The 11030-nt window shown below is 30.7% G+C and overlaps 1 protein-coding gene across 1 annotated transcript in view; it reads left to right on the top strand.

The window, feature by feature from the left end:
* The first annotated feature begins 355 nt into the window (after nucleotides 1-355).
* Nucleotides 356-11030, top strand: part of LOC124366216 (rap guanine nucleotide exchange factor 4) — a 965043-nt gene continuing 954368 nt past the window's right edge. Inside the window, exon 1 of the mRNA XM_046822602.1 lies at nucleotides 356-490. Coding sequence (XP_046678558.1) covers nucleotides 453-490 — 38 coding nt within the window. The 5' untranslated portion in view covers nucleotides 356-452. The remainder of the gene's footprint in view (nucleotides 491-11030) is intronic.

The following is an 11030-nucleotide window of genomic DNA, read 5'->3' as shown; positions in this document are numbered from 1 at the left end:
TCCCTTTGTGTCACTTGTTGTGAGGTGGATTACGTGTAGATACTTATAGAACCTTTATAATACACATTTTATAAAAAAATACGTAGCCTTATAGTTCTTTCAAATCTTTATGACTGAAAATGGTTTCAGTTTGAGAGTTTTTCATTTAACATGCGAGTTGAAAAGGGAGAGACATCTCCTATTGTACCGATACAGTGTCGAAGGGTGTGTTAATCAACAGAGGTAGATGTGAGTTGTTATGTACCAACATGAGCAACAATAATTCCCGGTGAGAGGGGAGGAGGGTTGGTACCGCGCGGTCGGAGTACGCCGGTCTACGCTCGTATCGACTACGACAGCCAGTAGTACGGTGACCGCGACCGCTGTGTGGTTCTGTGTCAGTGGTCTCGCGTCGCGCTCCTAGTGCAACAGGTAGTACCACCCGATCGGCCATCCAACGTGCATGTGACCACATGGCCGCCACAGAGTGGATTACTGCCATTGATAAAAGGTCTGTGCTCTTGTACTGAGAAGCTCTTGATAGTTTAATTACCATTGGGCACCAATTTACTGAGATTACGCTCCCCGATGCGCTGTTGCATCCGAGGATATAATTACTCTAGCTTTGGTGGTATTTTTAACATTTAAAGGTATTTTTTTATATTTTTCATTGCTAGAATTTAATATTTGCTCTAAGAATTTGAAATTTACTGTCGAAAAGAAGCGACATTCTTCATTAATACCACGCAAAACTCGCAATAAAGCAATCTTTTTTGACAAATAAAGTTTCAAAAATATCCTTACACGCCACTTTAAAACCAACATTTTAGGATGAATTAAATTTAAGAGTACAGTACGTTAGTTCTGACTACTAGTTGGAAAGTAAACCAACAAGTGGTTAGAAATTCACTTTTTACATTTTCAGGATAACGTTGTCTTAAATGTTCATAACAACCTAAATAGATTTGTAGTGTATCGTAATAATGAACAGTAACGAAGAAATCCTTAACTCATTTCCTATTAGATAGATCATAAATAGAAGTATACCTAAAGTTATCCTTTTTTAAATTACAAAAATGAGTTTTGTAGTAATGAAGTGTTTACCAGTAATTAGTGTGTACAGTTTCAAGCTGTGTCAGATTACTATATTAAAAGCCTAACTCTTGTTAAAATCAACTAACTTGGATTTATTGATGTATTTAAATGCTAAATATGCGAAACCAATGTAGAGATAATTAATAGTTACAAATCTCAAACTTAACTTACTCTATTCGTTTCCCTTTATTAGTTACGTTTATTAAAAAAATTCTTTACGTAAAGTTATAATAACGTTCGAAATTTATATACATTCTCTGATTTAAAACAGTGAATGCAGGACTGTACATTTAAACTCCAGAATACGAGCTGGTGTTTCCTGATGGGTTTGAAATGATTCAACGTATATTTGAGGTTTATCCCTCTGGAGAATAGTCCCTTTGGAGGGTTTTAGATTTATCCCCAATCATTGGTCATGCGAAAGTATTGGCTCCGACAATTATAGCGAACACGGTCTTTGACTATAACACTCAATGACTATAAATGTAACCTCTACGTAAATTTGAAGAAAAAATTATCAAATATTAGTTTTACTATAAACGGGTCAAATATAGGATTTCAAATTTTTTCAATCAATGTAAAATTTATTAAAACCTAAAATTATGCATTTTTTATAATATTAAATAAAAGCCTGTTGTTATTACACAATATTTAACGTACGAGATAAAAACAAAATACAAGTATTTTGTTAGCAAAGTGTTAAAGTATACATGTTAGGTAAATTATATTTTAAAATACATTTAAGAAAAACCATGTCCAAAAATATTACTATGTTTGAAAAATATTGACCATGTTGTCGATGTTAACCATGTTTGTGAAATATTACGCAATGTGTATTGCATAGGGAATACATCGTTAGAAACTACATTGTTTTGAATAATTGCAGAAGAGTTTCCTGTACAAAGTAACATGAAATAAAATTCGACTTGTAAAAGTAAGTTTTATAAAAATTTGACAAACATTTTTACAAAAGATTGACTCAACTGTTTTCTAATATGTTTTATATTTAGTGAAAGTCCCTTACCATCCGTGTACGTTTCGAGCACTTTATAACAGTTATGTATTAGGCACTTAATTGTTAGGTTCTGTGCTGAATCCGTCGGACATAAATATAACACTAGTAAAAATTAAGAAAAAGCATAAAAACACATGTTGATCATAAAATATAAATCCAATATTTAACACACATTTTAAAATTTGTACTAAATGGCGTAACTTACGTCATCTGAAACCCCACTAACAGTTCCCTTAATATAAATAGCTTGCAAAATGAAGACTACGGATCTTTAAACTGTACTCAATCCTTTTTGTTTAATCAACGACTTAAAACCTCAAGTGATCGTTGATACAATACAAAGAACTGAAGAATTTTCCTTACATGAACTGAAGAATAAGGTAAGTTACATTCTTTGGTATTCTACTCAGTTTTGGGGGAATTACTAGTTATAAATTATTTATCGTGGTTTCCAAAGCGCTAATTGACATAATTATTCCTTTACGTGGTATTCCTAATCGTACTGTATTATGTACAGCGATTGAATGTCGCTATACGTTAACTAATGCAGTTAAGACTAAATTGACGTTAGGTAGAGTTCTGTCCTTATCCTTATCAAAGCCTTAAGATGAAACGGATAAAAATCAATTTAGTAAATAACGTACTTTGTGTATTTCTTAGACAAACTGTAATTATTGCAGTTGAATTATTTGCAACTACTTTTGGTTTAACTAAATAGAGGTAATATTTTAAAACTAATTAATGAACTAATAATATAACTTGGTTATGAATAATCGTAAGCAAGGAAAATAAACCTTTCCTCAAAATCAAGAGTAGTAGATACTCAATGAGATAATCCTGCAATGGCGTATAACCTAAGAGAGCTTAAGTGACCAAAGCCCCCCCCCCCAATTTTTCATTAAAACATTAAAATTGCATTTATTTGGTCATTACTTTCAAGTACATTGTTTGCTGTTCTAAGGAAGTTAACCGAGGTTTACTTCAAGCAGTGGTTAATACTTCATTTAAATCAGTTAACTATTTAGAATTATAATGTTTTATTTAAAACCTATAGTCGTTTATTATTCAGGTTTGTATAACACAATTCAATAAAAGATCCAATTCGAAAAGTTCAAGCGAAAAAGGTAACCAAAAATGTAACTTTGACACATTTCAAAGGGTTCGAGGAGGAAATCGATTTAATAATTATTCTTAAAAGGAGAGAAAAGGGTTTATTATATACCTGAAAATCACATTGCACCAAGCCACTCTTACCTTACCAGAATGTGTAGTAAGTTTTAAACAGAAATTGAGTTACTGAAATTTTATTTAATTGGAAATCACTTTAGCAATCGATTATAGCTAAATTAAGAACTTGTCTTTCGATTTAACTTTGCTCGATATAACATTATTGTCTACTACAAATTAAGATTGATTTTTATACGTAAATTTGTAATCAAATTTGTCGCCTAACTACTCATATAGTATAAATAATCATGTATATATATATACAATATATATATATATATTCTCGTCCCACTAGAAGCTGCTTCACTGTTGGACGTAATCTGTGCTCTCCAGGATCGGAAATTGCTTTCCAGATAATACTTATCAAGTGAAATCACTTCACACAACATGCCATTGTTATAACCCGGAATCATAAACGATTCTAAAGAGATTTTAATTGAAAATCAAAATATGCTTACATTTATAATTATATTTAAATTATCTTTTCTTAGTTTAACTTAATTCAGTAAAACTAGAAAAACATTGATTTTTCGCCAGGAATTTCGTAATATGAGTAGATCATTTACTCGTACATAAGAGTACGAAAACATTTTAGATTATTTAAAAGAGTGAAGTATTCTAATATGACTTTAAAATTTATTACCGTATTTACTTACTAGTGAACATTTTATTAAGAATAAGTCAAATATAAATTTGGAAGCGGTCGACATTTTTTGTGATGTTGCAAGCTATTAGAATTGAATCTCATCGAGAGAGACAGCACAGGGACAGTACAAAGGGTACAGCTCTTGTGACGCTGATCTACTTTATTGTTTCTTTCTGTTGCCGCAGGAAACATTCGCAAATATCGTGTGTTTTCCCTGCACTACACGCTTGTATTAAGTATTTCAATAAAATTAGTGATATTTAGATTAAATGTAGATACCCGTCTTCGTCCTTATTGATTGTTAACTTATCCTTAAAAATGTCTAAGGATCTATGTTTAATGTAGGCAAGGATTCGCGAAGATATTGATCAGCAAATTAATTTATAACTCTAAATGAAAAACTCGTACAATTCATTTTTAACGTAACCAAGTTAAACACAGAGACATCTGGAGCTGTGTTAACAGTGACAGAACTCGTACCCATGAGGTTTCACTTAAGTTATAGCTGGTTTCTACATTCAAGTGAAACCTACGATACAGCAAAACCACTTAGGGCCCAATTGACCAGGTACGGAACATCACTAAAACATTGAGATGTTGAGATAACTTGATCGATAATCTAGTAATGCACTACAAATAACGATCATTGGAATGGGTTTAGTGTTAAAGGTCATTGCAAGTCTAAACACAAGAGTCTTCCTCACACCGTAGATGCTGAAACAGAGAAAGACCTCCCTTCTCCTTTGGGATGAGGTAATTCCCGTTATCCCTCCTCATGATGGATGGAAATTGGGCTCTTCACAGCTGGTGGCCCAATTCCTTCTAATGAACTGACGTTATGCGGACGTATTTACCTTAAAATATCTTTTTTTTTGTATCCTCTTGTAAAATCCTCGCAAACACCTGACCTCCTTTATTACAGAACAACTACCCGCCAATGTTAAAACACGTATCAAATATTCGAATTCTGTTCCCGAATATATTGTTTATTTATCAGTCGCGTACAGTAATTAAACGGTATACAATTTAAAAGGGAATCAATATGTTATAGTGTCAATTTTTTTTACAATAATTATTTTATTAATTATTTAATTAAATTAAATTATTTTAAAACTATTGTATGAGAAATATAGTTAATGTATTATGAAGATTTCCCCAGGGTTCAGACATATAATCTTTATACTTGAGGGAGATGCTCAAAATGTTCAAGACAAAATGGCATTTATCTAGTGTTGTGTAAGTTCGTCTTGTTTAACTTTTAGGACAATATCAACCACTCAAACCTCCATCTGATGAGACATAATCCTATACTTTGTAAAGTTCTCTTTATAGTTTTATAATTTATTAAACTATACCGGTACCATTCCATTCTATTTACAACCAAATCTATTTACCAACACTATTTACCGCTTCAACCCAAATCATTATTTACATAGCGAATTTAAAAAAAACAAATAGTCAGAGCTGTTTTTATTCTTCTTTTCGAAATTTCTTCAACTTTTTATGCAATTTTAGTGGAGGCGGCTAGATGGAACTAGTCCTAGGCACATGCAAGTTTGCCTTTGTACACCTTCCAGCATTGTATTATTATATAGTATATCATATTGTTTATTTTTATCTTAAAATTGTTTTATCTTACTAAATATGTATACTTTATTTTCCTACTTTTACTTTATTGTATATTTATTGAGTTATAATTAGCCTGTATAAAAGTTTACTTGCACAATTGCTGGAATAAACGTCAATCATTCATTACCGCACATTTGAAATTTCCTGTAGGTAGCCTACTACTGCACAGGTATATTTCAAAGTATCCCAAGCTACTCCCTACTATTTTAGTAAGGATATAAACTAGCTCTTCTGCTAAAAGTTACCTCGAATATACAATATAAAGTTAGTATTTGATTTAATGGACATAATTAACTCCAAATCATGCAAGTGACAGTTGTAACCACTCTAATGACAAGAATGGTTTTGCTAATTGTGCACACCGTAATTAAAAGAATTATATTTTCTGAATAAGAACAATTCAACAATACATTTTAAGTATTATTCATATTAATACAAAATAAAAGAAAAGGAACATTTAAAATAACCCTTTATAGATTATTTTTTTGTTTTATATAAAAGTATTAATCTGATTTTTCATTTATAGAAAAATACTTCAAAAGTGCAAAATTAGGAAATCAATCAATTTAAATAATCTGATATGTAATATGGTATATGAAAATTTAGTATCTGACAGCAAGAAAAGAGGTTTGATTAAGAAGGTAACTGCAGAAAAGACTACCATTAGTCATTTACCAACTCCAGGGGTAGCTTTAGTTGTAACCACTAGGTCTCTACACTAGAAGATCGCATTTTTTGTTGATGAAATTTATTTAACGATTTATATGGGAAAATTACATTTACTCGCATTTAATAACCTGATAAAATTTTGATTTTTCCTAATTCATTACAATTCCAAGAATGAAATCACTACCTTGAACGTTTATCTTCTTAACTAAAAAATTTAGCAGAACAAAATAAAAAAGATAGTTACTCCCAGCCTTTATTTGGGTAATAAACTTTGCTACGAAGCCCAAGTACCTTATAAGAGCAGGAAACGAAGGACCTGCGTTGATCTGTAAAGTGAGTAAGTATTGTAGTGGGACTTAAAGTGGAATAAAATACAAGATAAGTTAGCTAATTCCCATAATATGCTTAGTGCCAGAATTTGAAATTCTGTGTTTATTTGAATTTTAATCGAACCTGTTGTACACCATTTTAAGTTTTTACATTTCTAGAAGCTTCTTTTCGAGATCTATTGAATAGCATAACGGGCACCATCTTAGTCATATCACTGTGGAATAAGGAGAGAATATAGCTCTGTTACAATCTCTTCCAGTTAATAAAGTGAGCAAGGGAGACAATCGCTCATGTTTAGGCTGGAAAACCTTTAAAATTGAGAGAATCCCGTCGAATCCAACAATCATCCTCCTCAGTGAACTACACTTATCGATGAGCAATTTTCACCCCAATATCTCGACATTTGCGGTTGTGATGTGCTACTCTTATGCATTAGTTATTTTATCGTACGGCTATAATATATCGAAATGATTATATTCACAAAATGCCTTTTTATGTACAAATTGAGTCAATTAAAACATATTTTATCTTCTAAGGAGTTTCAATTGAGGAAAATGTTATTCAATCAATTCGATTTTCTTACCTTGTATCGTATATAAAATAAAAAAATAATCGATGACTTTGTTGTTTTATATATGAAATTCTTCGTCATAGTACAGTATAAAAATATATAGGCAAAACATTTTTGTAGTTAACTAACAAATATATTTATTATTTATTGAAATGTGATCTTCAAACACGTAACTTTTTAAGAACGGTTAATCGGTTACTTTTGTATTTGAATCAGGAAGAAAACCTAATTGGTTGTCATTTCAATCTTGAAAGGAGGTCACACCAATTAAGTTTAATTTAACTCTCTGACCAATTAACATTTGTATCCTTTCTGATTTTAATGCAAAACCCACTGAAGCTCTTCTTGAGGATTATTACATAGAGCTCGGTAAACCACATTAGCTATTTTATTTTTCAACTTCATCACGTTTAATTTAAGTACTTATTAATAAAACATTTACCCTACGTATGTTACTTAACTTTTTTGAACCATATATTTATAAATTTTAATAGCAGTTACCCACGGTTCGCCCGCAATTTCCGAACATTATCATTTTAAATAAAATTCTAAACACTTGTAAGATAAGTGATAGTCACTGAAAAATATTCCAATCTAATGATCATAGATATAAGTTTGAAAGATAAGTATTTTGGAGTCCTGAAGTCTGAAAGCAAAACAGTTTTTATAAGTACTAGTAATATAACTCGGATACTCCATGATATTTGATTGAAAAGCTCTTGGGGTTTCAGGAACATTTGAGCCATTTTACACCAGTGAGGAAGAATCCTAAAGTAGCTTTTCAGTTAACACACTTATGACCAGAGACAATATATCTCTCTCGTTCAATGAACGGTCAACTTTTTAATACGAATATATGAACATAAAAGTGGAATTTTTGAATTGGAAACTAGAGTTGTTATAAACAGTTTTATAATTGTGTTTAATTGTATTATAATTGAACGATTGTCTTAATCTTCTCATAGGTTACATATTTAATCATTTTGTTCCAATATAATTATTTTGAATCTTGTGTGTCTTTTGCTTCTAATGTGTATCTGTTAGTTGGTTGTTATATGCGTTCAAGGAACTGGTCCTTCGAATATTTTACGTGAAGATAATTCTCCCTTTGAACATTTTCTCTAACAGCATTGCAAAGCAAGTAAGAACCAGTGTAAAAAGTTCAACCTTTTACGAGAAGAACGAGCGCACTCCTAATTAAGTCAGGGACATTAGCATTCCTTGACAACGTAGTGGTTACCATATTTATAAAACAAACCACACATTGCTTTAAGTAAATTTTGCATTCTCAGATGGGATTAAATATTTGACAAGAGCTCTGCAAGAGGTTGTTAGCCGACATGAGACGTTGTTTGTACAAAGCAGGGCTAATCCGGCGCTCAGGGGCTGTCAGACTGTTCTTATCACAGCCAGTGGGTTGTTTATTGATAACGCCGGGGAAGGGATAAGGGCCAACATTTCCTCTAACTGTAGTTTAGGGCAGCTGTTTCCTGCGTTATAAATATTTCACGGGAAAATACCTCTCTTACTTGTAAGGTGAATATTGTCCGACAAAATTTGTTACACTCAGACCCTCTGTGAGATTTATGTATATGTGGCAGTCCATTGCTGCATGTTTTTTGGTTTTAAGTACTCTTTTATGTATTAAATTTCTTACACTTGACAAAGAGAGTAGATTTCAATCCTAGAAACGTAGTGTTATACATATAACGATGGTAATTATCCAAAATCTCATTATCCTTTTAAACATTCCATCGCCAATAAAACAAATTAAACAAATAGTTTGAGAATATTACAGATGGACGTGTAGTAGTGACATCATTTATTTCGTAGAAGTTATATGTTGTCACGACATTCCTAAACTTAGAAGAACTCCTGATATTTAAATTAAAAAAAAAAAAACTTTGTTTAACATACTTTGCGTGTGTTTTTTTTAAAACTTCCATTCATTTGCTAAGAGTTCTATGAGTACTAACAGTATATCCGAATCAATGTTTTAAAATAACATTAACAAGGGATTGCTTTTAGTAATATTGATATAATTAATAAATTGGAAACATAGTATACAAAATATTTGCTCCTAACCTTATTGAAAAGTCTGTAAATATTTGAATAAACATTAACACAATGAAAAAGGTTTGTTTTAATTACAAAAAATGTTTTAAATCATATATCTGAGCATTTATTACACGTTTTAGTAGGCCCTACACATTTAAAGTTTTTGTTCGGTAGCAGAAAAACATTTTTATAATTCTAGATTATTGTCTATTAATTAGGGGTTTCACCTTACAATAATACCTATATTTTCTACAAAATTATAAATAAAATAATAAATTATGAACCTTGAAAAATGTTTTCATTAACATATTTACTCAAATTTGCCCACCTAAAAAAAAAAATTGAAAACGTTAAAGTACGCATGACTATAACACTTAGAGAAGTGTACATCATGTTAAGAATAATTTTAAATGTATTTGAAAAATAAATATTTTAGCAGTTGAAACATGCATATATTTCTAACTGTGTTTGAGTGAGGACTAAAAAAAAGTTTTCATTATTGCAAATTAAAGCTATTGCGGTAATTATAATAACTATGTTTTCAAAATTAACTACTGTATGTACCACATAGTATGCCAAATTAAAAATCTTGAAAAAGAAACATTTTAGTGCATTTAAAAAAGTAAATGTTTAATGGTTTCAAAATAGCGGACCAAAACATAAAAAATTTTAGACTTTAAGATACACCCTCATCTTCTATGTTTTTCAGTACAAATAAAATCGAAATTCTTACAAATATTACATTTCTACTACAAATTCCACTTATTTACTTTAAATTACGCGCTACTTGAGCGTATTTTATGAAATTTCCCTACTCTAAAAGATAAATATTTTGAGAAAATTTCTAATTTCCGAAACTGAAAACCTTATTTTAAAGTTGCACGCTATGTGCCACCCCGTTTTAAACTTATTTGAGAACGCAATGCCTTTTACATTCATACCGCAGGTCTAGGTCGAACCGTTTTTGTATGAATACTTCAATACTGATTTTCACAAAAAAATACAAAAATTGTAAAGTATTAAAGTTACAATGTATTGCTGTGTACATTAGTACGCCAACTAGTTAAGTAATATATTTTTTTAAACTAACACTATCAACAAATTTCTATCCATTAGAGTTTAAAACTATGTGCTATATGTTACAGGTTTACATTTGAGCAATTTGAAATTCGAAACCAGGACGTCCAATTTTGACGTTCTCATTAAATTTGATAAAACAATTTGATACAATTTGCCTATGTATGATTGAGCATCTGAGTCATTCTGAACATAGGTAGTCTTTTTGTTCTATGATTATACGACACCTTCAATTGTATAAACCTCATTCTAATTGTATGTAGTGCTGTAAGCCTGTTTTAATCGTCAAAGTTGACCTACTGCATTGCATTTTAGTTATAAGTCTCCATTAGTGCCAATCTGACAGACAGTCGTATTTAGTGTTTGAGTCTTGTTTTAAAATAAGTAAAAATAAGGATTCTGTAAAAGAAATTAAGGTCAATGAGAGCAATTTGTTAAAGTATAATTAAAAAAATACTTTTTTATATTCCTCAAAATCTCATATTTTATTGAATAAAGTAATCCTCGCAACTGGATTACATATAACTTACTTACATTAAAACATAAAACCAAATTGAATACTTTTTTGTGAGGCCTTTCGATGTCAAGGATATCTTCTTCATACACATCACAAAAAAATATATATGATATCGAAAGGCCTCACAAAATAATAAAAGTATTAAATATTGGTTTTATGTTTTAATGTAAGTAAGTTATCAGTACCAATATAAGCTCCATCTAAAACATTGGATTTC

This window comes from Homalodisca vitripennis, chromosome 7, assembly GCF_021130785.1.
Source record: "Homalodisca vitripennis isolate AUS2020 chromosome 7, UT_GWSS_2.1, whole genome shotgun sequence".
NCBI classification, from domain to species: domain Eukaryota; kingdom Metazoa; phylum Arthropoda; class Insecta; order Hemiptera; family Cicadellidae; genus Homalodisca; species Homalodisca vitripennis.
This window is presented reverse-complemented; position numbering and strand designations above follow the sequence as displayed.